This window comes from Coregonus lavaretus (assembly GCF_964263955.1).
Source record: "Coregonus lavaretus genome assembly, chromosome: 21".
Lineage (NCBI taxonomy): Eukaryota > Metazoa > Chordata > Actinopteri > Salmoniformes > Salmonidae > Coregonus > Coregonus lavaretus.
In genome coordinates, this window is record NC_140008.1 from 4,116,484 (window position 1) to 4,134,493 (window position 18,010).

The 18,010-nt window shown below is 39.2% G+C and overlaps 2 protein-coding genes and 1 long non-coding RNA gene across 3 annotated transcripts; all 3 read left to right on the plus strand.

Moving 5' to 3' along the window:
• Positions 1-2,449: 2,449 nt before the first annotated feature.
• Positions 2,450-5,466, plus strand: LOC311148846. Its single transcript, XR_014614956.1, has 6 exons — positions 2,450-3,511; positions 3,785-3,873; positions 4,016-4,557; positions 4,773-4,893; positions 5,004-5,229; positions 5,305-5,466. It is a non-coding gene; the product is annotated as an uncharacterized lncRNA (long non-coding RNA).
• A 4,680-nt stretch (positions 5,467-10,146) lies between these two features.
• On the plus strand, positions 10,147-13,866 carry LOC311149031 (uncharacterized protein). Its single transcript, XM_084186127.1, has 6 exons — positions 10,147-10,612; positions 10,729-10,862; positions 11,754-11,901; positions 11,995-12,243; positions 12,351-12,621; positions 12,943-13,866. The coding sequence occupies exons 1-6, from the start codon at positions 10,227-10,229 to the stop codon at positions 13,138-13,140; spliced, it is 1,386 nt and encodes a 461-aa protein (XP_084042253.1). The 5' UTR covers positions 10,147-10,226; the 3' UTR covers positions 13,141-13,866.
• A 2,362-nt stretch (positions 13,867-16,228) lies between these two features.
• On the plus strand, positions 16,229-17,174 carry LOC311148702 (DNA damage-binding protein 2-like; the record flags this gene model as incomplete). The annotated part of the gene is made up of 3 exons (XM_084185681.1): positions 16,229-16,381; positions 16,639-16,684; positions 16,903-17,174. Exons 1-3 carry the CDS (start codon positions 16,253-16,255, stop codon positions 17,172-17,174), a joined length of 447 nt encoding a protein of 148 aa, XP_084041807.1. The 5' UTR covers positions 16,229-16,252.
• Between the last annotated feature and the right edge of the window lie 836 nt (positions 17,175-18,010).

The window sequence follows — 18,010 nt, forward strand, 5'->3', positions numbered from 1 at the left end:
CACCTACCACCTCTAGCTGGGGGAACATGGAAAAATAAACAGGAGTACTGTCCGAAATTCATAAAACGACTAAACTATTTTTCTTCCAAAAGCATATTCTGCAACATTTAATAAAATAATTTATCTGTGAAATGTGAACATGGATTTTCTTTGATTAATTGAACTTATTGAAAACGTTTTAAATTCAGGCTGTAAGACAACAACATGTGGAAAAAGTCAAGGGGTGTGAATATTTTCTGAATGCACTGTATATGAAACTGTCACTGTTCCTTAAAATTGGTCAGTCTTTCTGTCTGTTGTGGTGTCCAAGACAACGTTGCTAATTATGCTGTGATGATAAGAAGTCCGCTGACACTGTTCTTTGATTATAAAGATTTATTGTATCAAAGTTCACAGTATTAATTTACAGATATCTGCAGTTATATCTGGAGAGAAACGGCCAATCTGTTGATCCAATATGTTGTCTCTCTCCCAGTCCTTTGTTTAAGACATGGTATTTATATCCTATGTGACATAGATGGCGTGATTTTAATACACCAATCCCTGGCTTTTCACATATCTTCCCATATCCTCTTTTCCAGGAATTTAGTAATGCTTTCCAGATGTTTCCGAAAGCAGAGCCAAGTTTCCTCTAACACACTTTTTGCAAACCTCAGCAAAATCATAGACCCTCAGACACTACACTGTCATGGGTAATCAAACACTATGTTGTTATTCATGTTTGAAGAGAGGGGAGTGATCCTGGAGATTGAAATTGTGTTCTTAAATGATTTTAATGCCTAATCTTTCATGTGAAGTGTGTCGTGATTTCACAAATAAAGTTTGATCTGTCAGGAAACTAAACAGACAGGCAAGCAGGAACAGGCATCCACACATGACACACCCACATCCTCTTTGATCACGTGATTAAGCTGATAAATACCCAAACTCCAGTCCCAAGTTGAGGTGGAGCACAAAATGGGGGTAAGATTATTTTAAAACTCATTTTGAGCATTTTTTATGAAAGTTAACTGAAAAGGTAAAGTTTATGTTAACCTATATTCTAATTAAAGTAGTCTGTTAATCAAAAGATCATGAACTTCCTCTGTTCTCTGCCTTGAAACGGTGCTGTTGAAGATACTGCTTGTATTTGTCATTATATGACTGCATGGGAAGATTGAAAAACATGTAAATCTTCTTATCTTTATGTTAGTTTAATGTGAAAACAAATTAATCTAATTATGTTTTTTGTTGTTGTTGTTTTTTAGGATAATGAAGATGAACAAGTAGATTTTGAAGTAAATGATGACGAAATAAATATCAAAATCACAATTATGGACAGGAAAAAAAATATTAATAAAGTTGTACAAATCAATAAAGATGTATCTACTATTAGAGAACAACACTCAGACAATTTTTTTCAAAAAGAACTACAATTTCTAGGTCCATTTGATGAAAATACTGTATTTAAAGAAATGACTTTTAAAAACAAACTTGAAAAAGTTATTTACATCACCAGTTTCTATGATTATATTAATGTAATTTTCTATTTCTGGAATGGTAAAAAGTTAGATAACATAAAAGAACCAATTTATATAATATCCGGGTGTTATATTTCTGTAATTGATAATTTTAACTTCTATAGTAAAACAGAGCTTAGAATTATTGATCGCGATATTGATTCTGCTATTAAGAAAGGCACACTAAACGTCTCTGATATTGTAATTAAAGGAAAACATTCAGACTTGGTCACATATAGTACCTTAGATGAGAAGGTATCGAAGGACCTAGAATTCGGTGTTGCTCTCAGGGACATCATCTTGGGAAATCAAGAACAACTACTTTGTATAAATAACCATTTTGACATAACTGCTTTACTTGCGGTTTCATTATCAGAGGTAATCAGAAATCCAATAATGATAGTTATAAACCTAATTGCAATAAAAATGGACATCTTACATAGTTGGATCGACTTCCGCAAGGACCTGCCACCACTAGCTGGGGGAACATGGAAAAATCAACAGGAGTACTGTCCAAAATTTAAAGAAAGACTACAGCTTTTTTTTTTTAAACATTTTCCGGGACCTTTTCCGAAATAATGGATTTTATTTGATTAGTTTAATTTATTGAAAAAGTTGTCATTCATAGAAGGAATTGTGGAGAATCCCAAAAACAAATACATTTTGCAGACGCTCTTATGCAGCGTCTTCATAATATCGTGTGTGAGTTCATACATTATAATTTTTTATACTTGCGCCTCATGGGAATCGAACCCACAACCCTGGCGTTGCAAACACCATGCTCTACCAACTGAGCTACACAGTGCCTATAAATAAAACATCAATACTATTTATACATACTATAGACAGTCTGGTCTCATAGACTAGATGCACGGTGTCACTTTGTAGACAGAGAACACATCTACATCTTATTGGAATACTAATAAAACATCAATACTATATATACATACTATAGACAGTCTGGTCTCATAGACTAGATGCACGGTGTCACTTTGGTTGGTTGTGGAGGGTCCAAATTTAAAAGACTGTATTTAAAAAAAGTCTTTTAAAAACAAACTTCAAAAAAACAAACTTCAAAAAAGCAACTATGTTATTTACATCACCAGTTTCTATGATTATAATAACGTAATTTTCTATTTCTGGAATGGTAAGAAAAAGTTAGATAAAATAAAATAACCAATTTATATAATATCTGGGAGGTTTATTTCCATAATTGATCATGAAAACTTCTATATTAAAACTGTGTTCAGAATTATTGATGACGATATTGAGTTTGCTATTAAGGAAGGCACACTAAACGTCTCTGATATTGTAATTAAAGGAAAACATTCAGACTTGGTCACATATAGTACATTAGATGAGAAGGTATCGACGGACCTAAAATTCGGTCTTGCTCTCAGGGACAACATCTTGGGAAATCAAGAACAACTACTTTGTATAACTAACCATGATGCCATAACTGCTTTACTTGCGGTTTCATTATCAGAGGTAATCAGAAATCCAATAATGATAGTTATAAACCTAATTGCAATAAAAATGGACATCTTACATAGTTGGTTCGACTTCCGCAAGTACCTGCCACCACTAGCTGGGGGAACATGGAAAAACAAAGAGGAGTGCTGTGCAAAATTTAAAGAACGACTACAGCTTTTTTTGAAAAAACATTTTCCGGGACCTTTTCCGAAATAATGGATTTTATTTGATTAGTTTAATTTATTGAAAAAGTTGTCATTCATAGAAGGAATTGTGGAGGGTCCCAAAAAAATAATTACATACATAAAATACATAAATAAAACATCAATACTATTTATACATACTAAAGACAGTCTGGTCTCATTGACTAGATGCACGGTGTCACTTTGGTGGGATGTTGGGGGTCCAAATTTAAAAAATACAAATAATACATCTAAAAATGTCATAACTTTAATAAAAAATCTACAAATTCATCTTCATTATCCCCCACGTTGCTCCACCTCTGCTTCTGGGAGGAGTCAAGTGGGGCCACAGAGCGGGTAAGTACAGATTCTTCATCAATGCCAATGTGATATTATACCTCTGTTACACTGAACACATATCTGCAGATCTAGAGGAACTTGGGTGTCAACCATACTGTTCTTCAGTCTAATCCATTTGAAACTTGTTTTACCTGTTGTAAATATTTTTGGTATCATAACAAGCTGTGTCTAAAGTTTCCTGACATATATTTTAGACTTTAACAGTTGGTATTAAATCAGTATTTCTAATGTTTTTTTTGTTTTGTTTGTTCTTCATGTTTTGACCTCCAGACTCCTCCATCTCATCCCACCAACTCTGTAAATCCACCAGGCCCCACAATGCATTTTCCACACCTCTGCATTAACAGCCATATCTTCAGGTCAGAAAGCTTCAGTACTATCTGAATGTGTTGGAAGTCCTATACAGCACATGGTATTCATCACTATTCAGACAATGTTACAGCTGATAACCTGTAATGACATTGCCAACCTAACCAACCCCCTCTGATTCTTCTCATTCAGGAATTACCATCCAGCATCCTGTGGCAACGTCAATGTGAAACCGCATTGACCCGTGATCACCACCAACCCGTGATCACCACCAACCCGTGATCACCACCAACCCGGCTCCAGAGCGGTAGCCATGGACACCCAGGCTTCGCTCAAGATCAACGAAAGGAGATTTGGAAGGATCCCAGTGAATAAAATGGACGTATCTCAGCTTTTTAAATAGATGTTTAATGTTTCTTAATCAACTCTGAAAAACACCAAAAGAAAGATGCCCAGGGTCCCTGCTCATCTGCGTGAACATGCCTTAGGCATGCTGCAAGGAGACATGAGGACTGCAGATGTGGCCAGGGCAATAAATTGCAATGTCCGTACTGTGAGACGCCTAAGACAGCGCTACAGGGAGACAGGACGGACAGCTGATTGTCCTCGCATTGGCAGACCACGTGTAACAAAACATCTAAATATGTAATAAAAAATCTACAAATTCTTCTTCATTATCCCCCACGTTGCTCCACCTCTGCTTCTGGGAGGAGCCAAGTGGGGCCACAGAGCGGGTAAGTACAGATTCTTCTTCAATGCCAATGTGATATTATACCTCTGTTACACTGAACACATATCTGCAGATCTAGAGGAACTTGGGTGTCAACCATACTGTTCTTCAGTCTAATCCATCTGAACCCAGTTTTACCTGTTGTAAATATGTTTGGTATCATAACAAGCTGTGTCTAAAGTTTCCTGACATATATTTTCTTCATGTTTTGACCTCCAGACTCCTCCATCTCATCCCACCAACTCTGTAAATCCACCAGGCCCCACAATGCATCCTCCACACCACTGCAGTAACAGCCATATCTTCAGGTCACAAAGCTTCAGTACTATCTGAATGTGTTGTAAGTCCTGTACAGCACATGGTATTCATCACTATTCAGACAATGTTACAGCTGATAACCTGTAATGACATTACCAACCTAACCAACCCCCTCTGATTCTTCTCATTCAGGAATTACCATCCAGCATCCTGTGGCAACGTCAATGTGAAACCGCATTGCCCGTGATCACCACCAACCCGTGATCACCACCAACCCGTGATCACCACCAACCCGTGATCACCACCAACCCGTGATCACCACCAACCCGTGATCACCACCAACCTGGGCTCCAGAACGGTAGCCATGGACACCCAGGCTTCGCTCAAGATCAACGAAAGGAGATTTGGAAGGATCCCAGTGAGCAAAATTGACGTATTTTAAACAAATTGTTATTATTTTTTATTATTTTTTTTCAACGTCTTTTGCTCATAGGGATGGCCTCGCGAGAGAACACACCAGGCAGCAGAGAGCACTTTGATGTGATTGGCTGTTCAGCAGGAAGTTTCATCTGGCTACACAGAAGAGATGATGGATCTGACCGATAATGTTTTTTATGGAATGATGTATGATTCTAAATAAAAAAGGGTGAAATGTAAAGAATGACTTGATTGATCAATTAATAATACACAAAACTGATTTTTTTTATACATGGAAGAATTTGTTTAGTCAAGGTACAATACACAAAAACATATATGGAATAACTAGACTAGTCAAAGTATATGGAATAAATTGACCAGTAAATGCATGATACTGACTTGGACGTTCAACATGAGACAGTCATTAGTTTTTTATCAGTCCTGCCTGTAGTGACACATTGGCCCCTTGTCAGTGGCACTAGGAGTGAAGGTCCCGACAGGCACACTGCAAATTATAATGCAATGACAAACAATTACTGTAATAACTCATTATAATGTAATAACTTCATGTATAATGTAATTTCCCCCCCCATTTTAATCAAGTGTTCATTATTTCATATTTTATTAAGTATTTGCCCCAATTTCAAATGCGTTTTAAGGCTGAGTACAGTCAAAAACGTGATTATCCTGTGTTTTATATATATTTCCACACTATGAGGTTGGAATAATACTGTAAAATGATGATAATGCCCTTTTAGTGTAACAGCTGTTTGAAAAGACCATATGACATTTCAGCCTGTTTTGGTGGGATGGAGTTTTGGCCTGTCTGGTATAATCACCAGGCCCTAAATTAGTTAATAGACCAATAAGAAAGAGAGTCCCAAGTGAACACCAGATCCCAAATGAGAGCATTTCACAAATGTAATCTGTTCACGTTGACATCTGTGTCGAATAGCGTAACATTCGTCATGGGAACCACTCCATATGATTGGTCATCGCCCAGCGTTCGCCGCTGGTGATTTTCATCAAGTTGGGAAATGCTGAACTTTTTCATACCACGCGCGGAAACACCGCTTCCCATTCATTTTCAACGGAAGGAAAGTGGTGAGAAGCGGAGCCGGGTGTTTGAGTAGGCTAAATTAGCTAGCTGCATTAGCTAGCTATGTAAGTAAATTAGCTATTCACATGCCACGTTGGTTGCCCCCCAACGGTCCCCGCCCTCTCCGCTTCTCACCGCTTTCCTTCCATTGAAAATGAATGGGAAGCGGTATTTCCCCGCGCGGTACCGCTCCTAGTGTGCACGGACCGTGAGCCCTCTTGCTTCACCTCCTCCTCTCTGCTGAAACTATATCACTGTTTTTACACTATTGTTTCATTTCTTGGGTCCTGCTCAGCCCTTTTTCCCAAACCTTTACCGTGTGTTCAAAAATAAACCTTTTATGTTTGACGGTAGTTTATGGTTGTCGTGTAGTTTTTGTTCTCACTGTTCCATGTCACGCTTCTAATTCGCATGAATTATGTTACGGGTCTCTTGTCCATCCACCCTAGACGTTTAAAGCCACGGGGTTCGTAACACATACTAATGACGTAAATCTGGATAGCCAAACTAATCCAAGTTGAGATTTTGTCACCATTTCTCTTTTGTGAACGTATAACTCTGATTGCATGATGGTTTCTCTGCCTCTGTCTTTCCTTAGCTTCTACTTCAACTACTTTTATACACCACTAAAAACCCAGTCCGATAGCCAGTGAGTCAAGGCTAGAATACCATATATTCTTCCACCTAGGAAAAAAGGCATCAGGGCCAGTTGGCTCATAGGTTTACAGCACTACACTAGTGTTCTCCAATCCTGGTCCTACTGGGTGTGCAGGTTTATATTCCAGCCAGAACACACCCGATTCAACTGTTCAACTACGGTTATCACTAAGCCTTTGATTTGTGTTAGTATTTGAACAAAATCCCTGTGGGCCCCCAGGACCAGTTTTTGAGAATTGTTGTGTCCAGATTTTCTTTGGACAGGTGTTTGAGAATGTAATCACAAGAATGTATAAACACAGTGGCAGCACCACATATTCACTGGCAGCATCAGCTGAGCTGGGTCGTCACTAGTTACCACAGCCCTGTGTAGCTCAGTTGGTAGAGCATGGCATTTGCACCGCCAGGGTTGTGGGTTTGATTCCCATGGGGGGCCAGTATGAAAAAAAAAAAAAAAATGTATGCACTCACTAACTGTAAGTCGCTCTGGATAAGAGCGTCTGCTAAATGACTAAAATGTAAATGATAAACCCCGCATATTTCTGCAATTTCTCATCTTAAAATGTGATTTTACTGATAACCGTATGCCTAACATGCTGACCACACCGGGGCCGCCCGTATGTTGATTTTGTCCTCCACATCAGACGTGATCAGGACATGCAGGCTGCAATATCAAAACGAACTCTGAACCAACTATATTCATTTGGGGACAGGTCGAAACACATGAAACATTCATGGACATTTAGCTAGCTAGCTTGCTGTTGCTAGCTAATTTGTCCTGGGATATAAACATTGGGTTGTTATTTTACCTGAAATGCACAAGAATTTTGACCCATTTTGAGTCACACAAAATCTTGTGTTCTGTACTCCGACAACTACTCCACAGATAAAAGGGACATTTAGTTAGTTTCTAGCAATCTCTTGTTCTTCTTCCTCTTCTTCTTCCTCTTCTTCTTCTTCTGTGGGTTTGATGGCGGACTACATCCAAAAGTTGTATTGCCGCCACCCACTGGACGGTTTGAAACCAAAAATACAATTAAAATAAACAAATCCATACTTAATAGTGATCCTAATAAAAATAGTACGTTGCCAAAAACAAACAAAACTCCCACTTCTTCCTTCTTTTAGTTCTCCATATCTCCCTTTCCAGGCTCTATGACCTTTCGCTAATATTCCATGTAACTCCTTTGCTGTGAAATCTTTCAGCCCCAGGAACCGCCCCGCCACAATCACAATGATTTCAATCTTCCTAGATCTTTCCTCCACCTTGGCAGTGCCATTTATCACCACTGCGAAAAAGGCCACAAAGTCCACCTTTTTGTAACCTTTAAAAAATGTCAGGATCCTCTTGGTGTAAGACAACCCCTGCAGCCTGCAGTGAAGGCCTATCCACTACCATGGACTCGTCTGGTGCAACATTCAACCCTTTTAACAGCTTCTGCATATGAAATGCTCTGTACGACCCTGACTTTGGCCACCTCATTCTCTTTTACCGTTGTGGGGCATTCAGAAGACGTGGCTTCATGATTCCCACCGCAATTACAACATGTCATAGTAAGCTCTCCTTCTTCTGTGGACTTTATATGGCGGTTGGCAACCAACTTTTAAGGTGCATTACCAAAAACCAGCTGGACTGGAGTGTGGACCTCAGTTCATCTTTCAATCACCCACGTGGGTATATATGCTCCTAAAAACCAATGAGGAGGCGGGAGAGGCGGGACTTGCAGCGCGTCAAAAACGTAACCAAGTTCTATTTTAGAACCTGGCGATGCAGACGCGCGCGAGCAGTTTAGATGAAAACACCGAAAAACATGAATATGTAAATGTCTATAGCAACGCTGACGGTGTTTTGACTACAGCTGGTGTTCACTTTGTGACTGTGGTAACTAATGGAAACTGCTGAGGAGCTGGGCAGAGAAAACAGTTTGTTTTACTTCCGTTGAATAATAGTTCACAGTCTTCCCGTATGATAAAATAGTTGAGAAAAGGTAGCAGGCGGATGAAGTTTATCAGCTAATCAATAATGGGTTTATCCACAATCTGATACTGAGTAAATTGCGGTGCGGCGCTAGGATTGCTAGGTAGTCAGTGTTGATATGTTCGCGGTTTTCTTGCAAAATTGGGCTACTTTGAAAGCGATGTCGCGGGTGAAAATATATTGTTTGCGGGTTTTTGGCCTATTTCTAATGGCCTATTTGGCCTATTTCTAAAATGCCATGGCAGCATTTCTCTTTAAAAAAAATATAGATTCACTGTGACCTGCTGCTGACTGTCAGGCAGTGAGACAGGCTGTTGCTCAGTGAGTGAGTAGTGGGGAGGGCCGGTGGGGGGGTCTGTGTGTGTATGTCTGGGGGGTGATAAGGGCCATAATTAAGCCTAGGCAACCCTACCACCGTGTGGCTGTCGCCCGACTGACGTCTGACTGACATGACATGATACCAACGCCTTACTAACGTCTGCGTGACGCCTGCGTGTGGATAAACCTAGGCAACAGTACCACCCTGTGGCTAACCTATGCGTGACGCCTGCTTGTTAATGAAAGACATAAGGTGCAGAGTTTATATTTATATTAATGAAATCTCAACCATAAATGTTAGAAATGTACCGTTTTCCCCGTGCAAGCCGACATTAGGAAGTAGCCACCTTGAGCTATAGTGTAGCCTACAGCTTGTGTATTTCCTGTTATGGCTAATGGTCTAGAAAATATTATGTCCAATGTATAGGTAATGTCTTTCCCTCAACACCTCATGGGACGGTATATCATCTTATCTCGCTGTATACAGATCTAAATGTTGTTAGCCAATCACAGACTATGTTTTTTTTTTCAGTTCCAAGTAGCCTACATCTGACAACCAATAAGAGTTGTGTCCGTGGCTTTCAGTTGAATAGAGTTCATAGGCTTTCCCAGTATGGAGGACTAAAAGTGCCACAATTAAATAAATAAATACACCATTAAATAATTACTTAAATGTGTCATTAATTAATTCAAATTAGAATTAAATACATAAATGTGTAATTAAATGTATCATTAATTAATTCAAATACCGATTCATTTTATGTAAAATACATATATAATTATTTCACTATTTACATTTACATTTCATGATCCTGCGTTGCAGTGATTCATGAATTACTTAAAACTGTCAAACTGACCCATCAAAGTCAGTGGGCGGGGCTAACGCGAATCTAGTCTGATCCATTGCTTTGGTCTGAAGGAGAGTAGGCCAACCTGGATAGAGACAATGGAGGATCTCCGTGAACTTTCCAGGGAGTTGGTTAGAGACATTTTAAACTTAGCAGAGGATGTAGAAGCAGGACCTGCTGACCCAGAGCATGTAGCTAGTAAAGCAGAGGAACTTATTGAAGTTGTTGGAGTCATTTCCGCACTTTCTGACGAAGATATCGACCACAGAGTGATTGCAAATCTAGAAGAAGTTGTCCACCGCTTCTCTGGTACCAGGGCACTTCAGGCCCAACACACACAGGGACCGGGGCGTTTGGCGTTTGACATACCGAGTGCAGTTCTGGAGCACCAACTTCTTTGTGGAGTTCCCGCAGTTCAAATTGCAGCGATGTTCGGTGTGTCAAAGAGGACCATCAGGAGGCGCATGCAACAATACAGTTTAAGGTATTTACACTAAATTCATGAGTTTTCTGTTTATGAATTGCTGCTCTCATACACTCGGAAAGAATATGACGTTTAAGGTAACATTACTTGATGTTGTGTTTTTCTTGTTTGTACAGAAAGACAGATCTCTATTCAGCTGTGAATGATGAGGAGTTAGACCGTATTGTAAGTGAAATTCACAGAAGTCATCCAAACACCGGCTACAAGCTAATGCGTGGTCACCTGAATGCAAGAGGTGTGCATGTTCCAAGTGAGTAGATAATAATATGGGCATTATTTAAATGTATTTTTAATTTGGAGCTCTGCCCCTTTGAAAGGTGAAGGAAGCCCGCTTATGGAAAGACATCGCCTCTGAGATGTAGAATGTGTAGAAGAAATGTGAAGAGAAACACACATTTCAGGACGGCTGACTTGTATCATCAGGATAGACATGTCCTGTGATTTTTAGCCTCCTGTTTAATAGAGGTGGAACAATATCTGACAGTAATATTCTCAGCTGTCCGGATGTGCCCCTGCTGTAAAGGGTATAATATAATCATAGAAAAGCAAAATATCATAGGAGGCAAAAAATCTCAGGTCATCTCTGTTCGAGCATGTGGTATCTATCTATCTATCTATCTATCTATCTATCTATCTATCTATCTATCTATCTATCTATCTATCTATCTATCTATCTATATATGTGTGTATATATATGTATATGTATATGTGTATATATATGTATATATATGTGTGTATGTATATATATATATATAAATATATATATATATATATAAATATATGTATGTATGTATATATATGTATGTATATGTATGTATATATATATAAATATATGTATGTATGTATGTATGTATATGTATGTGTGTATATATATATATATATATATATATATATATGTATATGTATATATAATTTTTATATATGTGTATATATATGTGTATGTATGTATGTATATATATATATATGTGTGTATGTATGTATATGTACAATATCTGACAGTAAAGTACATTTTTGAAGCTGTGGTGGTTCTGTAATAGTTGACTGTTTTGCACACATTATTTATTTTATTATGACACCACTATATCCTCAAAATAAGTAGCCAGTGAGTGTGTGGTTATTCATTTTAAATTCCTCCCCTCAGTCTCAAGACTGCAAGAGTCTTTACGCAGAGTCAATGCAGAGGGAGTCTACATGAGACGTCTGAGGCTGCGTGTATTAAGGCGACGGCAGTATTTTGTTCCTGGCCCAAACTCTTTGTGGCATATAGATGGCCACCATAAGCTTATCAGGTCAGTGATATTAGCAGATAAACAATGCATCTTTCTATGTTTCATTACAATTGTTATACAATAAAGTTATATTTTTTCATGTGTTTGCAACAGGTGGAGATTTGTTGTCCACGGTGGGGTGGATGGATTCAGTCGTTTAGTGGTCTACCTGACTGTGGCCGGCAATAATAGAGCTCATACGGTCTTACAGAGCTTTATCGCCGCTGTTGAGCAGTATGGGCTGCCATCAAGGGTACGGTCTGACAAAGGGGGGGAGAATGCAGATGTAGCAGAATTCATGATCAGAAGCAGAGGTACCGACAGGAATTCACACATCACAGGCAGAAGTGTCCACAATCAGCGGTAAAGAAATATGTTTGGCAACTAGGCTCACACAACTAACATACTAGTTGAATGTACTTTAGCATATGTCATAAATTAACAATTTCTCAATTTTATCCTAAACACAGAATAGAGAGGATGTGGAGAGATGTTTATGAACATGCCCTGGACCTCTTCTATCAGATCTTTACTTCATTGGAAGATCAGGAGACACTGAATCCAGACAATGAAGTCCATCTTTTCGCTCTGCACCGGATTTTCCTTCCACTGGTTCAGCAAAGCCTCGACTCTTTTCGAGATGCTTGGAACTTCCACGGTCTTAGAACTGAAAGGAATCAGTCACCACAGCAACTCTGGAGAAGTTACAGAGAGCAAGGCCCTGAGGAGGATCCTACTGAGGTTAACAATGAACTTTAAACACTTTCTTAAAATTGTTTCCCCAAAGGAATTATGGGAGAAAAAAATGGTGCTAAATGTGATACTTTAAATGAAACATTTACTATAGATTATTGTCTCTTTAAAATCTCCCGAGCTTTTAAAGATCAACCTGTGAGCTGTAGTTTCTACAGTGCATACTATGCAAAGCTGTATTATTTAAAAAAAACTGAATAAGTAACATTTAATTTCTCACTGCCTTGGTGACCAAAAATAACAATCTTGTGTAAGGACATGTCAAACTAGTTTTAAGTACAAGACTGATTATGCTTGTCATCCATTCAGGTTCCTGAAGAATATGGGATCGATTGGAACGGACCTCACTGCCTTCATCGAGGCACTGTGTCAGTCCCCGAGGTTCAGCTGGCCCGTGAGCTCTCAGATGAAGAGGTTGCAATTTTGCCAGCTCCAGGAGTTTCTGTTACTGATGCACTTAGACTATATGTAGAGACTGTGGAAGTGTTATCAAGAATCTTAGACTGATGTCCAACCCATGTTTTTATTTGTTGTGTTAGAACAAGCAAGGAAAAACTGAAAGTTTACTTTCCTTTTAAAAGAAAGGAAAAAAAGCTGTTTCTTTGAAGCTTCCTGTCTCATTATGGTCCACAGAATGACTAACATGAATGCTGTACTGTTAGCACTGAAGGTGCAGAACAGTTTGATTTTAGTAAATGGAAGAAAAAAAAGTAAACTACTGCACAGTGTGTTAATGTTTTCAAAGACACTGAACTTGTGTCAATTCATCTGAACTGTGTATGCATTGACATTAGGGCTGGGCAATATGGAGAAAATCAAATATCACATTTTTGACCTAACACCTTGATGTCGATATTGCAACGATATTGTAAGGTTGACAATTGGTGCATTCACAAAATATCTTCCACATTTAGATTTCGGATAAATAACTATCATATTGTGGATATAATGACTAAGTGGTAAAAGGCAAATAATAGAACAGCTAGAACAGTCTGGTAAGTTCAGAAAATGACATCACTTTACTGTAATGCAGCCTTTGAAACCAGGAAAAGACTAAACTTACCATGTAACGATATTACACTTCTTCAAAATCTAATGGTGCTTTTCCATTACATGGTACCTACTCGCCTCGCCTTGCCTTTTTTGGTTTTCCATTACGAAAAAAAGTACCTGGTACCTATGGAGGACTAAAAGTGCCACAATTAAATAAATAAATACACCATTAAATAATTACTTAAATGTGTCATTAATTAATTAAAATTTGAATTAAATACATAAATGTGTTATTAAATGTGTCATTAATTAATTCAAACTGCACCTCACACAGCGTCTCAACATTGGGGCTAGCAGGACCGAGTCTTCTCTTGATTTTTAGCCGTTGCAATGAAAGTTCTGTTTAACCGTGTAACTAAACCAATGTAGAGGTGAATAGCGCCACCCAGTGTATTGGAATGTGTTCAGTAGCTCTGCATCAATCCATTATCCGGAATTGATTTGTCTTGGCTTGATGCAGAGGGTAACCAATCAGGCGTTAGGTTCCGCCTACCAACTTTTGATGGGTCAGTTTGACAGTTTTAAGTAATTCATGAATCACTGCAACGCAGGACCATGAAATGTAAATGTAAATAGTGAAATTATTATATATGTATTTTACATAAAATGAATCGGTATTTGAATTAATTAATGACACATTTAATAACACATTTATGTATTTAATTCAAATTTGAATTAATTAATGACACATTTAAGTAATTATTTAATGGTGTATTTATTTATTTAATTGTGGCACTTTTAGTCCTCCATATCCCAGAGGGTCCGTGCTATTCGGAATCCTTGGGATGTCCCTACCTCAATCAAGTATAAATGTAAAAGGGTTAAGTTTAGTGTTAGTTATAGTTTAGGGTTCAGGGTAAGGACGTCCCAAGGTGACCGTTCATAGAGTGAGAGACGGGCAAGGTATTTGAGAGCTCGGCGTGACACAGATATATATATATTTTTTTTACAAGCGCAGACGCGATTTTCGAGTGTCTGCTACAGATAGTTTCCTTAGAGACTATGAAAATAATTATCAAGATGTCCTTGATCCGATTGAGGAAGTAAGTAGGCTATATTTAAGTTGTGATATCGTTAGGAAATATTTAGGCCTACTGTGTTGATAAGGCAAATTTGGTTTATTTAAAAATAATTACTTTTTGTTGATAACGAGTTGATAACGTATTGTCGAAAGCGCCTAGGCAATATTATTTACTGTGTCGATAGGGGAGTAGGCTAGTGTACAATAATAACGTAATTTGATGTGCTAGTATTATCTATTTCATGAAAATATACACACGTGGTGCTATAGGATATATACAGTTGAAGTCGGAAGTTTACATACACTTAGGTTGGAGTCATTAAAACTCGTTTTTCAACCACTCAACACATTTCTTGTTAACAAACTATGGTTTTGGCAAGTCGGTTAGGACATCTACTTTGTGCATGACACAAGTAATTTTTCCAACAATTGTTTACAGACAGATTATTTCACTTATAATTCACTGTATCACAATTCCAGTGGGTCAAAAGTTTCCATACACTAAGTTGACTGTGCCTTTAAACAGCTTGGAAAATTCCAGTAAATGATGTCATGGCTTTAGAAGCTTCTGATAGGCTAATTGACATACTTTGAGTCAATTGGAGGTGTACCTGTGGATGTATTTCAAGGCCTACCTTCAAACTCAGTGCCTCTTTGCTTGACATCATGGGAAAATCAAAAGAAATCAGCCAAGACCTCAGAAAAAGAATTGTAGACCTCCACAAGTCTGGTTCATCCTTGGGAGCAATTTCCAAACGCCTGAAGGTACCACGTTCATCGGTACAAACAATAGTACGCAAGTATAAACACCATGGGACCACGCAGCCATCATACCGCTCAGGAAGGAGACGCGTTCTGTCTCCTAGAGATGAACGTACTTTGGTGCAAATCAATCCCAGAACAACAGCAAAGGACCTTGTGAAGAAGCTGGAGGAAACAGGTACAAAAGTATCTATATCCACAGTAAAACGAGTCCTATATCGACATAACCTGAAAGGCCGCTCAGCAAGGAAGAAGCCACTGCTCCAAAACCGCCATTAAAAAAGCCAGACTACGGTTTGCAACTGCACACGGGGACAAAGATCGTACTTTTTGGAGAAATGTCCTCTGGTCTGATGAAACAAAAATAAAACTGTTTGGCCATAATGACCATCGTTATGTTTGGAGGAAAAAGGGGGTTGCTTGCAAGCTGAAGAACACCATCCCAACCGTGAAGCACAGGGGTGGTAGCATCATGCTGTGGGGGTGCTTTGCTGCAGGAGGTACTGGTGCACTTCACAAAATAGATGGTATCATGAGGAAGGAAAATTATGTGGATATATTGAAGCAACATCTCAAGACATCAGTTAGGAAGTTAAAGCTTGGTCGCAAAACAGTTTCAGCACCTCACACCTATCAAGGTGAGGGACGTGGGTGGATCACGGTGTACTCCTCTTCTGATTGGTCAGGTGTGTTTATGTGTGTGTCTCTCTCGTTGGCTCAAAATATTCATCTTCAATCTTCGGTTTGTGTGTCCAGGCCTCGTGGCACCCCCTCTATGACCTGATGGTGGTTGGGCGGTACCCTGATGAGAGGGTGTGTCCAGGTGCCCTGAGGACCATCGATATCTACGACGCCAACACGGGAGAGCTGGCATGCCAACTACTGGACCACAACGCCCCTGGGATCATATCGGTGAGTATGACGAGAAATTTTACCTTCGTTTTATTACGACTCTTACTTGGAAATAACGTCAATGTTAGTCTGTAGCCCTTTAGACTTTGATATGGGAAGTGATGGAGCAGTGTCTTCTTCCAGGGGATGAAGTCATGCTTCAGGGATGTGTCACTGTATTTGTTACAAGTGTTGAATCATGAATTTGTGCTGCACTATTGTTCAAGCCATCGTTGGGGTCAAAACCGTTTTAAATCTCTGCACACCTTCCTTTCCAGGTCAACAAGTTCAATCCAATGGGAGATGTTTTAGGATCTGGAATGGGTGAGTCTGGGTTTTAAATACTGGCTTTCCACTATGTTTGTAATCGCGGCAGCCAGGATCAAATCAGCAAAGAGACTAACTAATCCACTAACTATGTTTGTAGCTGGAAATTTGTTTGCTAAAAATCTGTGTTCAACTTGGGCCCTGGTCAAAATTAGTGCAATACACACGGAGCCATTTGGGATTCAGACAATAAGGTTTTTTGTGATCCACCACAGGAGTGAACATCCTAGTGTGGAACAGAGGTGAGATGTTGGCTGGTAAGCAGCAGAGAGGAGAGCTACAACAGGAAGCAGGAGTCCAGGTTGGCAGAGGTAGAGGCCAGCGGGGGAGAAGGCGGGAGGCTCGGAGGGGGGGGAGACGGGGGGAGGATGAGGACGACATTGGGAAGCTGAAGAAGAAGCTGTCTTCCCTGGAAGAGTCCTCCTCCTCGGGGACCAGAACATCCAGGCAGCACAACAGCCAGACACAGAAGGGTCAAAAAAAATAATCAGGGAGAAGGAGAGAGGTCGTTGTTTTGTGATGTTGGTTATGTCTATGACATTGTCATATACAGGTAACTGCCAAAATAAAGGAAACACCAACATAAAGTGTTTTAATAGGGCGTTGGGCCACCACGAGCCAGAACGGATTCGATGCACCTTGGCATAGATTCTACAAGTGTCTGGAACTCTACTGGAGGGATGTGACACCATTCTTCCACAAGGAAAAATCCATCATTTGGTGTTTTGTTGATGGTGGTGGAAAACGCTGTCTCAGGCGCCGCTCCAGAAAGTATTTAATTGGGTTGAGATCTGGTGACACACACACACACACACACACACACACACACACACCCAGCCTTTAAACCCCTTATGCTCCTTCGAGACCCCTCTTTCAAAGTCACTGAGATCTCTTCTTCTAGCCATAATGGGCAACTGGGGATTTTTATACATGACCCTCAGCATGATGGGATGTTAACTGCTTAATTAACTCAGGAACCACACCTATGTGGAATAACCTGCTTTCAATACACTTTGTATCCCTCATTTACTCAAGTGTTTCCTTTATTTTGACATTTGTAATCTTGTACCTTTCTTGTTCAAATCATGTTTTTTATTGAAATGTTCCATTTCCATTGTTATAAACAGGGACAATCGTGACTGACACCAAACAATATACAATCCACAGATGTTCACAGATATTTGAAATATCTCTTACAACATTGATCACTGTTCCACTGTGTTTCAAAGATATGTCTTGTGTTTCAGATGTTTTATATACACCTCTGTTTCTGGTGATAAATGACCTTTTATAAACTTTTTATACTGTATTAAAAAAGTTATT

Excerpts from the sequence above, each read along its gene's own strand:
- LOC311149031 (XM_084186127.1), top strand. The coding sequence starts at position 10,227 with ATGGAGGATCTCCGTGAACTTTCCAGGGAGTTGGTTAGAGACATTTTA. Across the intron at positions 10,613-10,728 it reads ATGCAACAATACAGTTTAAG|AAAGACAGATCTCTATTCAG; the intron begins GTATTTACACTA and ends TTGTTTGTACAG. Across the intron at positions 12,244-12,350 it reads AGAAGTGTCCACAATCAGCG|AATAGAGAGGATGTGGAGAG; the intron begins GTAAAGAAATAT and ends TCCTAAACACAG.